Source organism: Crotalus tigris, unplaced genomic scaffold (genome assembly GCF_016545835.1).
Source record: "Crotalus tigris isolate CLP2741 ecotype Arizona unplaced genomic scaffold, ASM1654583v1 scf7180000019297.387313, whole genome shotgun sequence".
NCBI classification, from domain to species: Eukaryota; Metazoa; Chordata; class Lepidosauria; order Squamata; family Viperidae; genus Crotalus; species Crotalus tigris.
The window spans coordinates 256027-277602 of NW_024097473.1; the positions used below are offsets into that span (position 1 = coordinate 256027).

Consider the following 21576-nt stretch of genomic DNA (forward strand, 5'->3'; position numbering starts at 1 on the left):
AATAGAAAAGAAAGAAGATACAAAGCAGCAGCTTCCAATCTTCTTCACAAACATACATTTATACTACTTATTTTATTGTTACAGTGTCTCTTCTTTATATACTTGTGAGCACAACTGGGACCAGAATTTCCATTGCTGAGCAATGTGATCATAAAGCAAAATGCCATGCAACTGTATTGCTTGGCGACTGTAATTCCAGCATTCCTGTCTATTGTTATATTTCCAGTTGTATTGTTAATCAGGTTAAGGAGGGTGCCATAGGAGAGTGGGCAGACCCTAGGAGGGCCAGTGCAGACCACGCATGAATTAGGGGGATGCTATAGTTCAGCACAACTGCAGGAAGGTCAGGAAAAAAATATGCTCAGGGGCTTCTTGGTGTGTTGTAGCTTTGTTTCATGCAAAAAGTCCATATGAGGCGTTTCCAGTCAGCAATAAACATAGACATTATCTTTTCTCTGTTGAGAAAGTCAATTTAGCCATCTCAGCAAGTTCCATCAACATTGCCAACTATTCTTCCATAATGCTGAATCTTTCCAAAAAATTAGTTCACTCATCCATTTTTTCATGTTTTTATTTTTTCAAATTTCATTAAATGTTTATACATTTTATATGTACATTGGCATATTAAACTATTGTATATAAAGAGGGAGCAAACCCCACACTCACCAAACTGATGATGTTACCCAGTTGGGTAATAAAACATTTGCAAGCAAACCACCAAATTCAGAGAGCACCAAGAACACCACAGATCAACCCTGAGCAACAGATATTCTATTATACATTTTAGCAATTGCATGCTCATTGTTGTACACAATTCTATTTCAAATTTAATCTTATAATGATCAAAACCACACATTCTTTTATCTACTTTAAATCTTTTTAATAATTGTAAATAACCACTAACAAATGTAATCTTTTGTTATCATTTCTTCTCCTTATTTCACATTTTCCTTGACAAACTCATTTATCTCATGATAAATTATCCATTTGTGTTTGCCTATTAGTTCTTGTCAGAAAATTGTGTTTCTGACTGGACAACTTTCATGTATTGCAAATACCCTTCCGTCAAATTCTTTCCGTGGAAGATAAAATATGGGATGAAAAACATATTTAAACTTGAGTTACTTATCTGCCATTCTTAGCATATGAATTTTATGAACTTTACTATACTAAATTTAAGAACTAGACAATCCTGAAAGATTGCTTCCAACATGGTCCCATCTTTCTGCTTCATTTCTCCAGAATCTCTTAATGCTTTATTTTTCTAGCAGTTTTGGTGCTATGTTGGACTGAAACCACATGAAACTGAAGATAACTGCCATAGTTTTAGGAAAAGTCTCATCAAATGCAAATTTCATAGAATCTTGCAGAGGTATTTCCACAACTTCAATCAGTTCGCCTTCGTCCGCCTGGCCACCTCCTTCACTAGATTTCATGTCATCAGTTATCTGTGCATAAAATAATGTATGCTTTGATCCTGTCACACCAACTCCAGATCTTATGGGATGAAAAGAAATAACAAAGAATGTAAGATTAAATAAACCTTAGATTTATATCTATTATATTCGTAGGTTTTCACGGGTATAGGTATGCAGGTCTTGGTGTATTTGGGTCTTTTCCCACGTAAGATTGAGAGTATCTTGGCGACGTTTCGACGAGGTCCCACTAATCTAAACTAATCTCCAAAACTGAACACCACAACAAGAGAATAATTATGGAAGCCATTGAAATAGAAAAACACCCCCACAACATGAATAAATGTGATGATACCTCCCGTCTACCAGACATCTGGAAATTAGCTCTAATCAACAAATGAGTCCTAGCCACGAAAACTGACACCGGACCCAGAACAACACAGTACGCCACTACCATTCACTCTCACTAGACCCAAACCCAAACCCAAACCCATCCCTCAGACGAAATGCAACCACCATCCAGAAGCCAAACCACGATGACATCACCAGCTGCTGCACCTCCCTCTGACCCCCACACAAAGCAAACAGACACATGCCATGAACACAGAGCTAGACTGCAAACTCGGAGCCAAACCAAAGCCCGGTATGGTACTTCACAGCCTTCAGCCCTGGACATCACATCACAGAACTCAGGAGGCTACAACGCCAAAGCTCAGGATGTTACAACACAGCCAACCACCCAGGATGGTGCAACACAGAACTTAGGATATCAGTACACTAGATCTCAGGATGTCATCACACAACCCATTACCCAGGTCGTTACAACACAAAAGACTAATGGGCACACAGCCAGCACCTCAACTACTCAGGATGTTACGAAACAGCCAAACAATCCACAAACAATAGCTCCTACACAGCCAACCAATCCACCTACAACAACTAAGCCAGCACTCCACACACCTCCACCAATATATATAGAGAGACGGCAGCTCCGATCACACTTTGCTCGCACAAGCACGAAGCCGAAGACCCCAGCCTGAAGAAGACGAGTGGGACCTCATCGAAACGTCGCCAAGATACTCTCAATCTTACACGGGAAAACACCCGAATACACCAAGACCTGCATATACAGTACACACACACACACACACACACACACACACACACACTTTCTACAAACCATGATGAATAAGTTAGAACAAGAAATTAAAAGCAAAGGAAAACATTATAACTATATCCATTTCATTATCAATTCAATCTATTCATAACTTTTTATTATTGCAAATCTTCTTACTTGCATCACTAACACACACACAAACATATTTTATATCATGGATATTTTAATACTTTTATTGTAAATATTCTGTCCAGAATTGTGTTTTGTATGACCAACAATCTTTTGACTGTGGTAGAATAGAAGTCCATACTCTGTTCATATGTTGTCCTTTGTTCTTTAAACTTCTCAATTCTCATTTTGGAATATCTGATAACATGCAATCACCAATTCTCTTGAAGCAGTAACTCTTCTTTCATATACTGTATTTGTTTTGCAATTTGATTCTTGTTTATCTTCTCTATATGAGCAAACCACTTTAACATATTGCTTTTGTAACATACTGCCACTCACTTTTGTATTCTATCTACACTCATTCATCAAGTATTCATGCTAGTTTTACTACCAACACTCTTTAAGTATGTGTTTCTCCTGCGTTCAACTTGCTTTGATGTTGCAAGTTTTACTTCTTTTTAACAAGTGGGTAGAAATATACTCTTATACATAGCCACTTTCACTTCTTTTGGCAAGTATTCATTCCTTGCAATAGATCACATACACTATTATGTATTATTTTTCTACCAGCATGTGCACATTTTATTTTTTCCCATTAATTTTCTATGCTTAGTAAATATTCTTCTGGGGTACACAAATTCATCTTTGCAATCTTACATTTTCTCACAACTATTCTGATCTGTGATACATTTATTTTCAGATTCTTACCCCATCATACCATAACATCTATCCATTTCACTACAAACAATTTGGGTCTCAGCCAGCAATGTTGTTTTGTTTCCATGTAAAAGTACATCTACATTAATGTTCTCAACCAACACCTGTTGTCACCACAAGTATCCTTTATATATTTATTAATAAACACCTTAAACAAACAAGAGGATATCACATATCTTTGCCTTACTCCCTGCTCAATTATAAATCACTTGGTAAACAACCCCTTTATTCTGACACATACTTCTGTTTACTCCAAAGCACGCTCTTATTACATTCAGCAACAAATCTTGAAGTCGAAGTTTGTACAAAATATTCTCCAAGTCAAACATAGCCCCTTGATTATATGCTTTTTCTAGAGCAATACAATTTATCATTTTTCACATTAAAACATATTTCAAGGGCTTTTTGAAGAGCAAACATCTGTCTACACATCCTTTGTTTGATATAAAACCAGACTACATTTTTGAAGATGCTTGTAGTTGGAGGCTTTGGAGGCTTTTTAATTACTTATGTTTACCTTATACTTTTTCAATTAGAATTCAGCCAAATAATTGCCAGGAAACTTAATTTACTAAATTTGTTATAGCTGCCCACACCATTAGACTCTAGGCAGCTTATAAAATCCAGAAAACAATAAAAACAATTAAACATACATAAAGAGGCAATCTGAACTAAAAAAAAACCCAGAATAATAAATCATATAAATATAATGGGTTCCAAAAATTCATCAATAAACAGATTAATCTCATTAATTTAAGCAATTAATTTCCCTGTACTTTTTGCATTAACTTTTATAGTTCACTTCACTCAGGATGGATACAAGCACAGGTGATAACTGACCTTAATTACTTGGCCACTTGGGAGTTGAGGATAGAGCTGCCTTTCAAGGAGTGACTCAATGTTATTTTCATCTCCTGTCCTGGTTACCTGCAAGTGCTTCCTCTAGACCAGGGGTAGGGAACCTTGGCTCTTTTATGATTTTGGACTTCAATTTCCAGAATTCCTGAGTTAGCATGGCTGGTTCAGGAATTCTGGGTATTGAAGTCCACAAGTCATAAAAAAGCCAAGGTTCCCTACCCCTGCGTCTAGCCCTTTTGTGGAATACTAGCTGGTTAAAAGTTTGCTTGAAGATGTCTAAATGATATAATGAGAACTGCATTGGTACATCTTCTTACCTGAACCCTGCTTTCTGCTGTTGGGTCTCTTTGATAGGTACCTGCTCTGGGGGCTTCTTCTTTAAGCTCTATAGCTTAAAGAAAAAACCTTCCAGTTTCTTGATAAGCTTCAGTGTCTTCAACCATATTTCATCTCATCAGTTGTAAATTCCTACTGTTATTTTTTTCAGAGCCATCATTATAGATAAATGGAGCTATTTAAAAAATGATGAACAAAGGGAAAGATTGCACATCATTCCTTTCCAAGATGTGCAAAACCTTTCACTTCACTTTTTATAAAAGGTATTTAATAATATCTTATTGGGAGCTTTTTATCATTTTTCTTTGCACCCTAACATCATTCATTTTAATTCCATTCTTCAATCATTCCCATACAAATCTTTAAAACATTCCTTCCCTCATTAACTACAAGCCCAAAAAACTTAATCACTTTTTATTCTTAATTCTATTTACTACATTGAAAGTTTATTTGACCCACTCTCAAATCAGTTTTAACAACTCCAAAATCACACTGTTTTCTGCCTTTTTAATCTTAATCATTCTTTGCTCTTTATATACATTCTTTACAATCACTTTTTCATTTCTCTAAATATATCTTTTTCTTGCCTTCAGTTTTTGCAGCAAATCATTCTCATATACTCTTCATTAATTTCATTAATTTTTCTCAGGCCCAACTTCTTTCCCTTGATCATTCTACAAAACATCTTTTTTCATACTTTTCATTAGTAAAGTCCACACATTTATGTGTGATATTTTGTAATATAATTCAATTTATTCCATTGCAAGTAATTTCCTTATCTCTTTTCCTTATGCCTTTCTATTTACTTCTATTGGGAGAATCAATGTTCTAACGCCTTTTCATACAAGACTTTTTCCCTTTTTTCTCTCCAACCAACTGTAAGCAGCTCCAAGCATAACAACAGAACAAGGCAGGTAATTTTCTGTTGAATTCTACTGAATTTTCATATTCATGCTTAAAAATGGATTCTCATTAATCGTATTATAAAGTTCTATGCTTAAGTAAAAATTTAACTTTCATTTCTCAACAGAATGTAATTTGGGACAATCTATAATCTAGATTATAGAAAACATTTTATATGTAGACTTATAATGTTCTTTGTATTACATTCCAAATCCAGGCACAGACAATCGGTGAGCAATAAAGGTAATTTCCCTAGGTAATTTCTTAGACCTTCACACAGTTCTGAGGTTATAAGTAGCAGGTGGAGGAAAACAGTACCCACAGAATAGCAGCAATTGACACAAAATGATATACTCTAATAATCTTAGAGGCAGGTGTACTAGCAGGTGATTCCACTAAATTATACTACGGTCATTAACCACAGTATAGTGAGGTTAATATTGCATTCATGTATAGATTACAATACAGTATGTAGCACTGCACAAAAATAACTACATTATGTATGATTATACTCCATTTACTATTTTTTATTTTTATAAAGAAAATTAATTTAATAAAGCTAAAAATAAAACGAGGCTCTGATATTGTATCCAATATACTTTTGAAATGCAACCACAGTTTGAGGATCGGCAACGTCTACTTTTCCTTGTCATCTAACAAAAGAAAAAGTTGCCAGACTATAGGAGGGGAAACAAATTAAATCTGGAAAATAAAAATTGCTGTTTGTCAGTAAGAATCCAGGCTCTTGGGGTTGCATTCCCTCTGAGAAAGCAGGTCTATAGACTGGAAGGGAACTTTAAATACAGCTTCTTCAGATTTCTAGGTGGCATGGGTAATAAGGAGTGTGTCTGTATAGTTACTTACATGTAATGTGTGAGCTACAACCATTTCTGAACTGTGGAGATCTAGCAACATCTAGCTTACATCCTGAACTAATGATTGCAATTTATTTTTTAGGCCATTTACTTTCCAGATTCTAGCCAACTTATGATAAAAAATAATTTCCCCAAGTCAATATCAAATCACATTATGTATGTCAATGCTGCAAATACTGTATATTCTTGCTTTGACAATATGCAAAACTGTTTGGCATTTATTGGGTTAATACTTAGCTTAGACTGGGCGGGGGAAAAAGCCCGGGAAAGAAAGAGGAAGTAAACTTTTGACCTTCTCACTAATTGGATAATGTGACCTGTGACTGCATGAGAAGGGAGGGGTTGAGCAAGGAAAGCTTGATGCCAGCGACCGGAAGTTCAGATTCTGGCATCAACTAGTCCAATGGTGACCGGCATAAATTTGTAGCTCTGCAAATAAAGACTTTAGGAAACATGCCTGAAAGTTCTTTGAAGTGCTTCTTTAGTCGGAACATGTGACATCATGCCAGAATCCACACTCTTTTCAAACGATCTACGTCCCGATCTATCAACAGCAGCCTCGGGGGAGATCTCATTATGGAGAAAAAAAAATTGCCTGAAACCAGCCCCGTAGCTGCAACAGTTTCCCCGGGGGGGGGGAAGCGACAGCCAGCAAGTCGGGGGAGAGAGAAATTTGGCAGATTTCCCAGCTGAAAGCGAAGACTTCAAAAGCAGAATGGACAGATAACACAGTTATGGGTGAGTCGTTGGAAAGATTTCAAAACTTAGAAATGAGAAACAGAAAACAGTTCCTACAAAGTGAAACCTTCATCCCTAAGAGAGAGAATCCCAGTTTGAATCCTCTGCAGCAAAGGGGAAATTGGGTTCCCCAGAAAGTGGCTGATCCATGTCCTCTGAACTTACCACAGCCAATAGAGGCCTTGCAATGCCTTGGGGTGGTACAGAAGCCAGGAAATCAGCAGCTGGGGGGAGAACAGCCACAGCAAGGAGGTTGGCCACAGCCCCCAAACGTGCAACCCCTGGGCATAAATCTGCAGCCAGGTTGGGGCCTACAGCAACTGGGGTGGCCACAAGAGCGATGGGGAGCCCAGCAGGAAGCCTGTCAGACCCTGCCTTTGCCAGCCAGAGACCCCAACCCTGAAGAGAGGGTGAGTTCCAGTCTGAGGCATCTGCAGCAATGGGTAGATGGGTTTCCCCAGCAGATGAATGATCAGCAGCAGGGGGTACCATCCAACCCCGCTGGCCAGCAGCCATGGAACCAGCCCCAGTGGGGGCCACAGCAGCCTGTGCTTGCACCACCCTTCAATGCAACGTTTGATGGGGACCCAGAGAAGCTGATTTTTTTCCTCAACCAAGTGCGTTCTCATCTAAATCGCTGGGCCTATCTCTATCCGGAACCAGGGGCCATGGTTGACGTCATTGGGGCCAACCTGGAGGGAGAGGCATCTGAATGGCTGAACAATCTATACAGCGAGCAAGCCCTCGAATTGGAGGATCCCCATCTCTTTCTCTTAGGACTGAGAGAACGATTTGAAGACCCATCCATCGGCCTCAAAGCAGCAGGACAAATTCACAAAATAAAACAAGCAGGGAGGCCTGCCCTGGAGTACGTGCGAGAGTTCCGCAAGATGGCAGGTCGAATAGAGGGGTGGCCTGAGCAGTCCCTCATCCATCACTTCATCGAGGGATTAGATGATCACCTCTCCCAGGCTTGCATCTATCGAGAAGTGCCTGATCGGCTGCAGGAGTGGTACCAGACGGCCGTGAAGCTGGATGTTAAGCTCTCTCGCTATAAAAAGCCTCCCCCACAGGAACCCGAACAGCAACCAGAGCAACCTGAACAGCAATCACCCCCACGAAAGCCTTCAACCACTGCAAGGGCTGAGAGACCCAGGCCACCTGCACGCCCTTCCTTCGAGTGTTTCCGGTGTGGACAAGGAGGACACCGAGCGGCCACCTGTCCAGTCCCCTACCCTCGACTGCAGAGCAAGCCAGGACCGGCGATGCAAAAAAAACCTGCTCAGCGGCTAACAAGAGAAAAATCCAATCGACTCACGCAAGAACCAGTTGCCCAGGTTACACCCCACACACAGGAGGATGCCAAGACTCCAGGTGGACCTGCCCCTGCTCTTCCCTTCTTTGATAGCGACGAAGAAGGAGAAAACGACCCAATGGTGAGTCAACAAATCCTGCCTTTTTCACTGCCTGCCAAACTTGTAATCCCTAAGTCTGGGGCACAAATAGACTTAAACGTACTAATTGATTCGGGATGTACCCGCTGCATTATTAGTCTGGCGTTTGCCATGAAAATGGGCATAAGGGCAAAACAGCTTTCCAAACCGATGAGATTTGAGCAAGCCGATGGCTCCCTGATGGGAGGGACTCTTATTACACAATTAACTGAGCCTTTACGCCTAGAAATAGGTGCACACTGGGAGTTTATTCGTTTCCTGGTGGCTCCAAAGATGACCGAGGCAGTGATCCTAGGACTAGCCTGGTTGGACAAATGGAAGCCGTTTATCTGGTGGGAGAAAGGAATGAGAATTGTGAGACTACCTATAGGACCTGATCCCCCCACTGATTCAACAGATGTTACTGGGCATCTTAGGCCACCCAATGAGCGAGCGCACATGGCCATCTCACTGACCCCAGGTGAACCAGTCATCCCCAAAGAATACTTGGACCTGGCGGAGGTGTTCAGTGAAAAAGAATGTGATGCCCTACCCCCTCACAGACCCAATGACTGCTCCATCGAACTGGTGCCTGGAGCCAAACTCCCACATCCGAGGATGTATGCTATGTCCCCCCTCGAAATGGAGGAGATGCAGCGATATGCGAACAAGAACCTAGCGAGGGGGTTTATTGAACGGGCCAAATCTTCCGTGGGAGCCCCTGTGTTGTTCAAAGAGAAAAAAGATGGGTCTCTTCGTCTCTGCGTAGACTACAAGGGACTCAATGCTGTAAGTGTGGAAAATAAATACCCCCTCCCCCTCCTAAAGGATTTATTGACCCACCTGGCTAAGGGGAGTGTCTTCACTAAGTTAGACCTAAGAGAGGCATACTACCGGGTGAGAATAAAAGAGGGAGACGAGTGGAAAACTGCCTTCAACTGCCCTATGGGGAGCTATCAGTTCAAAGTCATGCCATTTGGACTACAGGGGGCCCCAGCCGTATTTATGCAGTTGATTAATGAGGTTCTACATGATCACTTGTACAAAGGGGTTTTGGTGTATCTTGATGATATCCTGATATACAGCACAAACATGAATGATCACATAAAACTAGTGAGAGAAGTGTTAAAGAAACTATTGAATGCCAAGCTTTATGTCAAATTGTCAAAATGTGAATTTCACCGAACCCAATTAGACTATCTTGGCTACCGAATTTCCAATGAGGGTATTGAAATGGATCCGGCCAAGGTAAAAACTATAATCGAATGGCAACCCCCAAGGACTCGCAAACAGCTCCAAAGCTTTCTGGGTTTTGCCAACTTTTATCGTCAATTCATCCCTTCTTTTGCCGAGATTGCCCTTCCTCTTACAGAACTACTCAAAACAGGCAAAGGAGGAGGGAAGCCACGACCGGGCCAACCACTAGCATGGACAATGAGCTGTCAAACAGCTTTTGAGAATTTAAAGAGACTATTTGCCGCTGAACCGGTTCTAAAGCACCCCTGCCCAGGAGAACCCTTTGTGATTCAAGCCGACGCCAGCGATGTGGCGGTTGGAGCAGTGTTACTTCAAAAGAACAAAAATGGGATCCTGCAACCCTGTGCCTACACCTCTAAGAAATTCACTGAGAGCGAGCGAAGATGGGCAATCTGGGAAAAAGAGGCCTTCGCAATTAGGTGGGCGCTATTGAACTGGCGACACTACCTAGAAGGGAGCAAGGTGCCATTTAAGGTATGGACTGATCACAAGAACCTAGAGGCACTGAAAACTCCTCGCAAATTGTCACCAAAGCAAGTACGGTGGGCACAGTACTTTAACCGCTTCAACTTCACTCTAAAGTACATACCAGGAGGAAAGAACTTTCTAGCTGATGCGCTATCCCGGTTACCCCAGTACAAAAGTGAACGAGAGCAGGTTAACGAGGCAATTATTCCCAATCCACAAACTGTCACTCAACTTACACCTCGCAGGGTCCCCAATCCGGATGACCCTGGAGTGAAGAAAATAAAACGAGAGCTCCTCACTGACCAATGGTTCAAAGATAATCAAGCGTCCCTAACATGCAGGGATGGCTTGGCTTACAAAGGGGGGAAGTTATATTTGCCAGAAGCGCTCCGTCTAAATGCTCTCAAACACAGCCACAATGTAAAGCAGGCTGGACACTTTGGATATTTGAAAACCCTACACCTCACCCGCCGGCAATTTTGGTGGCCGGGGCTGAAAAAGGACGTGGAAAACTTTGTAAAAAGTTGTACTGTATGTGCTACAATGAAAAGAATCCTGGGGAAAACTCCTGGGTTACTGCAACCCGTGGCAGACCCTTCTCAACCCTGGGAAGAAATAGCTATGGACCTTATAGTGGAAAGTATAAGTAGGGGAAATTGCAGTACTTGGTACAATGGAAGGGAGACCCATTGTCTGAAGCCACATGGGTGAAATCTAGTGAAGTGAACGCTGACAGATTGATCAAAAGGTTTCATGTGAAACACCCCAACAAACCGAAAGATAACCCTTAACATATGCTTTTGTTTACTTTACAGGTTCTGTCCTTCTTGTAAGGGGGGCCGGATGTCAATGCTGCAAATACTGTATATTCTTGCTTTGACAATATGCAAAACTCTTTGGCATTTATTGGGTTAATACTTAGCTTAGACTGGGCAGGGGAAAAAGCCCGGGAAAGAAAGAGGAAGTAAACTTTTGACCTTCTCACTAATTGGATAATGTGACCTGTGACTGCATGAGAAGGGAGGGGTTGAGCAAGGAAAGCTTGATGCCAGCGACCGGAAGTTCAGATTCTGGCATCAACTAGTCCAATGGTGACCGGCATAAATTTGTAGCTCTGCAAATAAAGACTTTAGGAAACATGCCTGAAAGTTCTTTGAAGTGCTTCTTTAGTCGGAACATGTGACAATGTAACTCTCTTCCTCCCCTTGTCTCAGGCTTAACAGCATATCCACCTCATTTCATCTGCAGATGCCCTTTTGCTTACCAATTCTGTTTCTTGTATGACAGAAGGTCATAGAAGGAGATATTCATTCCCAGATAGGTTGACAATGCAAATATGTAATGTATGTGTAGTCCTTACATGTTGACTAACCAACAGTGCTCAGTTAATCAGCAGATATTACAATACAGCAAAGGTGAAGCAGACTAGGTGACTCACTGGGATACAGGCAAAAAAAATGGTTTGTAGAGGAATGCTCACGTAGTCGAGAAAGTGACAGACATGAATCAACCCTGACATTTCTCATTACAAAGTTCCAAAAGGCTGAAAGAACCTGGCATTCTAGACTTGTTATTACTAGAGCAGACAAAACTGGTATTGGATGGACCAATGTTTAGCCCAGAATAATTTTACAATGGATATTTTTGCTTTTCCTGGCCTTCTTTTGTGACCTAAAATAATTCTCAGCTCAGAACAATACATACATCTTTCCACTAACCCAGGTGTGGGTTCATTTGTAGGGAAACTAGAATGTAAGAATTATAAAAGAGGAAATGCTGAGATGTAAAATATCTTACAAGAGAGCTCTGAAGCCATTCTATTATCATGGCTCTCCATTCAGAAACATACAAAACACATACAGTACAGTGTATATAAACTTTCCAGTAACTCTTATCTCAGTGTTACCTTTCTTCCCAATTATTTGGCTAATACTAGTTTGCAACATACAAGTATAATCTAATATCACATGGTGGATTAGAATGGTGGTAAGGAAGAATTTACATCATCAAAGCCTTTTTTGAGGGTTGACTTCTACATTACAGATCAAAAAAATGGTAATGATATATTGTGTACAACAGAATTCCAAGATGCAACTGTTAAGGTGTAATTGTCCATTTTTCCTCAAAAGTATTGTACTGAATATAACGAGACTGATTCCCAACAAAGCATTGCTAAGACTGCAGGCTTTATTCCATACCAAAGAAAGCACTTTTTCATCTATTAAATTAGTCCTCTAATGTGGCTCCAAGGAGTAGCAAAAGTCTTCTCCTCTATTCAGTGTCCTCTCTCTTTAAGCAAACAGCTTGTTAATCCAACAGGAAATAACATTTGCCAGGATTGGCAGCTGAGGATTTATACTTAATTCCCCCTTTCTCCCCTTCCTCTAACTTCTTCATTTTTTAAAATGTTATTGTCCACTTTAACACAGTTGTCAAGAGGAAAAGCAAAGTTTTGCTTCCTTTTAAAGTCACTACTTTTCCATATATTTTGACATGCATTTTCAAGTATAAGAACAGATGCTTTTTTCAGAAGATTGCAATCTGGGGAGGCAGAAGGCCATAAACACATTTTCATTTCAGAGTATTTAATTCCTGACATTTCTTTAATTCCAAATACTCTATACACACATAGTTGGCTTCTCCTCTCATTTCTGTCTGAATTTCAATGAAACAGCAACAATATTAAATCCCTTATAAAAGTGGTGTTGTCCTTACAACAGTAACTTTGGAATAAAAAAACAGATCTCATAATATAATTAATAATAATTAATTATAATCCTTCAGTTACCCCAAGGCCAGAAAATGGTCCATCTCAACAATCTTGAAACAGTGTGTTCTGATACAAGTGTTTGCTGTAGTCAACAAATGCATTTAAAAAGACAGAACATCTAAGAGCTCTAAATACCTACATCTGCAGGAAGTCAAGGGCTAATACTGTTTACTGTTCTGGCATTGCCTTCTTTAATCAGTTTTGGCAGTAAATAGGTGATTTAGCCATTTGTCTAGACTGACTGTGACTGGAGTGGTCTTGGGCTTTTAATTTTAAGAATCAGCAAACAAAAGTAAATAGAAAGGGACTTTTTCAAGGTGATGCTGGTGATAACAGCAGCCCCAACTCATGTTTCACTAGTTGCTTGTTATACAATTTCATCCAGTTATGTGTTTCCCTACCTCTGGGTCAGTTCAAAGGCTGTTACTGGCAAGAAAAATGTGCAATGTGATGAGATCCCAACTTGGGTAAAAGAGTAAAGAGGGGAGATCCATAGAGCTATTATTTTGGGTGACAAAGTTATGTTAAATGTAAAAACTCCCTTGTTAGCAGAAAGTTTTGATAGTGGCAGGTCTGGAATGTAAGAGGTCATTGATGGAGTGCTATGAAAATTAAATGTAGCAAAAGGTATTATCAATTCTGTGCAAAGAGGAAAATGAAGCAAACTGCTTATCAATTATATAACACAACAGATAAAGATTTTTCTTTTGGAGCTTCTGTGCAGACTATGATAAAATTTTCATTGTCTCCCTTGCCTTTTTGTTCATGTACTGTAGATTGGATTAGATTTATAGTGATATTTACTGACCAGAGAAAATCAGTAGATTACTAATAAAACAAAACTTAGTATGTAGACCATTTTGAGTTCAGTCCTTGACATCTTTTTTTCCTTTTTGTATATTTTGATTAAATAGCATAACTGGGAAACTTCTGAATCTTTTGAGAGCCACTAAATGACTATTATATGCAAATTAGTATAGATTTATATATACAAGATTCTGTTTTCCTATCTATATTATTATATGTGGCTTTGAACAAATGAATTACTGTACACTAAAAATACCTTAAAACTGTGTATATATGCATACAGCATAGTAATAATGTGTCCTTAGAATATATAAATATTGCATGTTTTAAGGAATTATCTATATTACATAAAATCAAGTGGAAGACAAGATATTGTCTTCTATTGTGCCTTTATTGCATTCTGTCTTCCTTGCAATTTTTGTCCAAAACCCAGCTGACAGTATTTTAGTCTGAAAGGGTTGCACATTCCCCCTATAGAAGCAAGTCTGTAACTCAAAACTACTGCTCAACTGTGGTCAGGCAGTCTTTACTTAGCTCTATTAGTAGCTGGAGAATATTTATTTATTTACTTATTCATTTGATTTATTCTAGCCACTCACTCCAAAAAACTCTTGGCAATGGTAAATCATGTCATTCTCTATGTTAGAGTTTAAATTATTATAACATAATATACATGGCCCGATGGTTGATGGATCAGAATTGTTACAGCAATACATCAGATTTGCAGGTTTTGTACTAGTTACCAATAGGTTTTTAGTTATAATTCAACATACTGATTTTATTCTTTAAAGCTTAAATGATTTAGTTCTTATGTATCTTCAGGACCATCTTCTGTAAATAGACTTCTCCTGTTCCTTACGCTCATTCATGAAAAGATGCTCTGCTTTTGAGAAGGTGGTAGGGGTCCTTAGAGGTAAGTGCTGCTCCGTCACCTTGATGTTCTTAGAAAGGTTGTAAAAATGGTGGTGTTACAGAGAGCCTTTTATTTTGGACTGCCAGAATGGGATCAGAACAATACATTTCAATATTATGACAGTTTAATTGATATTATTTTAACTTTGTTTTGGTCACTGTGTCTTTTGTTTTTATATCACAAATCATTCTCAAATATGGCAATATAGTAATATAATTAATTTATAAGTGCTTTACAAGGGATTTATTACCCTGAAGCCTTAGATATGAAGTTCAAAGAGGAACAACTCTTTCTTCTTGCCTTTATCTTCCGAGCTCTTATAGCAGATGTCACTACCACCAATTCCCAGATGCCCAAAGATAAAGGCCAGTCATTCTAACTATTTGTGACTGTAACCTAGTTGCAATGATCTACTAAAGCCTAAAAAATCTGTTTCTTTACTGGGAACATGGGACTGGGGAAAAAATAAATAAACCAAACCCAATGGGGGAAAAAAATCTGTCAAAATATCTAGCAGATTGCAACATATGTCCGGTGAGGTTTACAAAACCTTGATTAGTCTTTGAAAATCATTGATCTACCAACCTGTATGAAGTGATTCTTTTTAGGCTGGTTACAGGAACTTCATAGCCACATTCTTCTAAAATTTCCTTGCAAGCAATTTCTTCCAAAGAGAGCTCTGGCTTGTCTACAATACCAGCACAGAGTTCATATGTTATTCCTTTTGAAGCAGGCAAAAAATCAGACAGAGGACACCAACTCTCTTCAGTTTTATTCCCAAAGTACTGAGGACATTGTTGTTCCATTTCGCACATATAGACAGCTGGAAAAAAAATGCAAAAAGTAAAATCAATCACTTGTCACTTTTTTGAGTTTACATGGTCAGGTTGCATTTCTCTGAAAAGAGAAACAGGATGTCTCAAGTAGATCACATCTCATCGTTCCATGCATTAAAAAAATGGAAGAGCATTAAAATTCTCATCATGGGAGTGGTAGTTTCAGTACTACTTTGAAATGGCCATTTTCCTCAAAAAGCTGCCAGTAATATAGATATCGTGAGCTCAATTTCATGGCTTTCTTTATTACCCTTAAAACAAATATAGGAAGAGCAATTCTTTTAATTAAATAATTAGGCTTTATTCAGATTATGTGGCTTTGCCTCATTTCCTTCAAATCAGGGAGAAGATAGAAAATGGAAAATATGATTATTATGTTAATAATATTAACTAAAACATTTCTTGCCTCTCTTTTCTGGATTGAATTGCCACAACAGACTTGAAGGACAGAATTAAAACAAATCTGCTTTAATAACAATTAACCTCTTGTATATATATATTCAAGCTGTAAAAGTCTGAAGGAATCTGACTCATTTAATGAGGTGTACACTGGAATATCTAATATTCTGAGTATTTTGCTAGTTGAATAGAAATAATTAATTGCATTGAGCAGAGCAGAAGACATACTTGAATGGCTTAGAGTTTGATTTTTTCTTCTTCCAGAATTATTGTTATTTCAGGGACAATTTCTGTTTGTTAGCTAACATGCTTACAGTATTTCCCAGGAATCACTGATTCTTTTTGGGACACTGATGTGTACCATGTGCACAGTGTTGACTCTTCCGGCCGGCCAAATCAGTTGCTGTATCACTAGAGTTATAATATATATATAGTTGTTTGAAAAGCTTCTTCTGAGTGTATACTAGCTCTTTGCAGAGATTGCCAAGTAGAATTTGCAATAGAGTTTTTTCATTAATCTAGAAACAATTGTTATGATACAATGCACATAAAGGAAACATTAAGAGAAATATTTTTCCACCAAAGAAAATTAAAAAGAGCAAGGTTTTTATCTATCTGATTCAATATATACTATTGGGTTAACTACTGTTCTATGGAGCCTTGGTTATGCAGAGTGCGGCCTTTATGAAATGGGATTATTTGTACTGCAGTTTGACATTAAAACTGAGAAAATAATTTTAATTTTCATGTATGTAAAAAGGTAAAATTTCCCCAAATTCTTAATTCTCGGTGACTACATAGACACATGCATGCAATTTTCTATAAAAATACAGAAGTGATTTACTACTGTCTTTTTCCCAGTCTATCCTATAGCCTTCTCCCCCTCCCCGTTTTCCTAGCTTGTGAACACAGTAAGGCTGGATCATACTAAGTAATAAAGAAAGATTACCCTTCTAATTGTCTAAGATTGACTAGAACTGTTTAAAGTACATGAAAAAGTTGGCATCCAAACATGGGGGGAAAGCACTGGCAATAGAAATTCTTGGGGCATTTCTTATCATGGCCCCTGGCTAATGGTGAGCTGGTACATCAGTACATAAAAGTCTGTTTCTCTCATACAACTCTGATTACCAATTGAAAGAAACAAATGAGACTTATTTCTAGATTTCTCACCAGTAGAAGTTAGATCAGTGGGTGCTGGATAGATGAGATATTTTTATCCCTTTTAATGGAAGTAGGTTTGAAACCACTGTAAATCCTACTTTTCTGAAGTTTCATGTTTTTTTAAATCAATTCATTTTGCATTGTCATTTTGTTTACCTCTTCTGCCACTACATAAGTTATTTTTTTATTAAACTTATAGATATTTATAGATATTAGGAAGGATGGTAAGGTAACCATTCTTCTATTGTCAGAAAAAGAGTACAAGATAGGGCATGTGTACCTACTCATTTGTATATATAACTATTGAATTATAAATAATTGCTCCAATAGTAATGGAGCAATTATAATGGAGAAGACTGTGATCAGGAGTCTCACAAATAGACAGGTGTTCACGCTTGATGAGAAATTTAGTCTGCGGTTCACCTGTTTTAGAAATCTTTAAACTAGGTTTGCACTGGACAATCCTTCAGATAGATTTCTGTAACAACAACTGGCTATCCATAAAATGCCGGGTTAGTGAGTTATAGCCCGGGTTAGTGAGTTATAGCCCATTGTCATGACTCTGTCTCCTTTGCCTTAGAGAAATAGCAGGAGATACAAGTGATAGATTTTCTCTTTAGCGGAAAGCATCTTTCACCTTAATCGAGAGGTATAAACTTACAGTGAAATTGAAAGATCTGAGGATGGTAACATCCTATCAGGAAGCTCAGAGTACAGTAATTTACCAGAAGGTCAACTCCAGCTTCCTCTTGCTACAAAACAAATTATTATGCTGCAACTATACAGAGGCCCACCAGCTTTTTACGATTAAATCCATCAGAGCTTTACTTTGCTAGAAAATAAAAGCCAAAGTAAGGAAGAGAATTACCTGGACGGAACTGCTTCACCAGAACAAAGCATTGCCGAGAAATATTGAAGATAAGAATTGACACACTAACAATAGGAAAGAAAAAAAAACACAAAACCACAGATTAATAAAATAATATACCATACTGGAAGTCATGAAATTTAATTGGTTAAGGTTAGATTTCAAAAGGTAAGTCTATGAGTTAACAGGCATCACTTTTAAATGATAGTTGCTAAAGTGAAGAAGCTACATTATTTTTGATTAAAGGGAGATGTCCAAGACCACCTGATTTTGGACAATATCTCCTTCTCCCTTGTGCAATGAAAAATTGCTTTTCTGTATGATTACACATCCAGGGTCTTTAAAAGGTACTGCTCAGTTTAAGCTTGTGCTGAAATAACCTATTCACTTATAGTAGCAATGAAGAGATCTACTCAGTAATTAGAATGATCACAAAGAGTTTTGCAACAAGCAGGATAGACATTTTGGAGTTACCGGGCCGGGGTGTTTTTCAGGTTATTAATTCCTTTATTCTTTCATATGAAAAAATTTTCAGAGCATTTATTCGACAAAATCATTCAATCCCATTCACAGTTGGACACCAACTTTGATACATGTCCAATGGAGATGCCTGGAGTACAGTCTTGCCTGGTTATCTATGAATGGTTTTAACCTGTTGGGGCTGAGGAAGTGGACAGAGTCCTTATGGCTATGAGCTCAGGCACCTGCTCCTTAGATCCATGGTCCTCCTAACTAAGGCTACTTGGGGGGTGTTGTGTGGTTGGGTTTTAGCAGTGGTTTATTTCTCTCTGAGAGAGGGGGGTCTCTCTGCCCCATAAGGATAAATTGGTTGCCCCTTCCTCAAGAAGCTATATCGCTAGATGTGATCATACTGGACAATTTTCATTCAGTATCTAACTTTGCTTTTTTAGGAGAGGGTTAGGGTTAGGGTTATCACATCATTGGATGGCTTTCAACAGGATAATATAAGTTTGAAAACTGAATTTTATATTTTAATCTCTCCAATGCTGCCTACCCGATATAGATAAAAACACCCTAATAATACATAATTGGAAAAGGGGCACAAATGCTACTTCTTTTTCTAAAAATATTATATTAGTGACCAGTGGTCTAAGCAACAGAAGCCAGAGCACAGATGGAACAAAATTATTGGTTCTGGAAATTTTCCACTCATGCATGTTGCCTTGGTACAATAAATTATATTCTTTTGATAAGTCAGATATACGAAGCACAAGAAAACAAAACAAATTTCCCATATTTTTATATGGGAAAAAACATATTTTTGTATTACTTTATAGACAGCTTTATTGCCAACTTCTTGACAAAAACATTTTTAATTGATGTACATGCTAGGTTTCCATGATAGCTTGTTAACTATCTAATATTAATTTTGATTGATAACTTGCCCTATTCCAGTTCTGGAATCTGTACAGATGGCTGAAGGGGTACATTTGAAAATCAGTGTGGAGAGAAAACATTAAAAAATGGAAAATGACATTTAATCATTGATGCACTGGGTATTCTAACACAACTAGTTGCAAAATTTATAACTAGTAACGTATTTAATAGATTTACTGGGACTGTCTATCTACTAAAACCCAAAATTTTGAGGGAGGAATGTTTGAAGGACTGTTTTACTTTCAATGATCTTTGGTGGTTTTCTCTGGAGCTGAGATGGTATTAAATATTATATTGGATGTTTGCTTGGAAAACATTTATCCATTTGATTCTACTATACTGTAGTTTGTTTTATATATCTATATTTCGTAGATTTTCATGGGTACAGGTATGCAGGTCTTGGCGTATTCAGGTCTTTTCCGTGTAAGATTGAGAGTATCTTGGCAATGTTTCGACGAGGTCCCACTCGTCATCTTCAGGCTGGGGTCTTCAGCTTCGTGCTTGTGTGAGCAAAGTGTGATCGGAGCTGCCGTCTCTTTATTGGTGGGGTGTGTGTGGAGTGCTGGCTTAGTTGCTGTAGGGGGTTGTTTGGCTGTGTTGGAGTTATTGTTTGTGAATTGTTCGGCTGTTTCATAACATCCTGAGTAGTTGAGGTGCTGGCTTTGTGCCCATTAGTCTTTTGTGTTGTAACAACCTGGGTAATGGGCTGTGCGGTGACATCCTGAGATCTAGTGTGGTGATATCCTAAGTTCTGTGTTGCAACATCCTGGGTGGTAGGCTGTATTGTAACATTCTGAGCTTTAGCTACCATTTACAATAGACAAGAGATAAGAAGAAATAAATTTAGATCTAAGATCTGTAGAAATCCAGAATCAGAATGAAATGAATTCAGACTTATCTATTTCATTATGGGGAAAGTTTTTTTTTTTTTTTTATCACAGAATGCCAAGAACGGAGTTCCAGCACCTTTTTTGGATGGAACCTTGTAGGGTAGGCAAGGGTGGGTTTTACGACATGTGTGAATTCCGGCACCTTTTTTTTTTTTTTTACAAAAAAAGCACTGTGGGGAAATGAAAATCTGCTCCAAATTATACCTTTTTTTGTTGGTGATCTGAGTTCAACTGAATCAAGTGAATTTAACTAAAGGTTTTTAAAGATATTGGTTCAATGTTATTAATGATTCCACATTATTTCTGCTTTTTACTTACTTTTGAAGATAACCAACATTTCTAGGTTTTGATACTGTAATTTCTTCTTCAAACTATCACAAAAATAAGAATATTTTCAGCTAGGAGGGGTTCTGTTAATATTATGGAAAGAAACATGTTTCCAGAAATTGAGGTGAAAGAAATTCTCATCCAATTATGTCAGTCAAATTAAATAGAAAAACTATTCTTAAAATGAAAAGAATATGCTATATCTTTCTACCATGTAATTATTAAACATTAGTTAATTTTTAAAAACTTAATTAGTAAAAATGGTTAAAAGAAAAAGACAACAACTCAGCATATACAGATAAGGTTGAATTTCTAAGAACTCAAAGGCAGATTTTATGAAGCTAAACTTTCAAAGCTTTGTGTTCTTTTCTTTTAATCAAGTTACTTCTATTCCAACTTTTGTAGACATTTGAGAATTTGTAAAATTCTTCTTTACAAATGAAGAAAAGGAAATTTTCACCTAATTTTTAAAAGCCTTATAAAATTAGAGTTCATATTTCAACAAAGAAACAGAGGGAGACTGGATGATTTCTTGAAAATGAGGTAACATGTGCCAACTCACTGAAGAATGGGTTATTTTTCCCCTTGAGATTTAGTCACTTAAAGACATGTACATAACAGATGGAACAATCAGAACCAAGCTGTCAAAGTTAAAGAACAAGATCAAATTAAACTTGAATGAAAGTGCTTTCATCACAACTGTCTTGTTTCTTTGCCATCTTGAAACAACAGGGAATATTCAAACATTAAAGATTTATAAATGTATTTTTTAACAAAAGAAGTAATTATTTGTTAATTTTTTACTAATAATTAAATCTTTGTGAACATGATTTTTCTTATTCTAGTTGAGAAATATTTATTTAGTTTCAATATTATTTAATAACATTTATTATTAAACAATATTTACTTATCAATG

General features: G+C 37.9%; 1 protein-coding gene across 3 annotated transcripts in view; it reads right to left on the minus strand.

Annotated features, from left to right (window-relative positions):
* Positions 1-553: 553 nt before the first annotated feature.
* NUDT14 (nudix hydrolase 14) overlaps positions 554-21576 on the minus strand; it is a 67983-nt gene continuing 46960 nt past the window's right edge. For all 3 annotated transcript variants that reach the window (XM_039361486.1, XM_039361487.1, XM_039361489.1), the window contains exons 3-5: positions 18046-18110; positions 15364-15601; positions 554-1497 (exon numbers count right to left, since the gene is read on the minus strand). In XM_039361486.1, coding sequence (XP_039217420.1) covers positions 1257-1497; positions 15364-15601; positions 18046-18110 — 544 coding nt within the window. In that variant the 3' untranslated portion in view covers positions 554-1256. The remainder of the gene's footprint in view (positions 1498-15363; positions 15602-18045; positions 18111-21576) is intronic.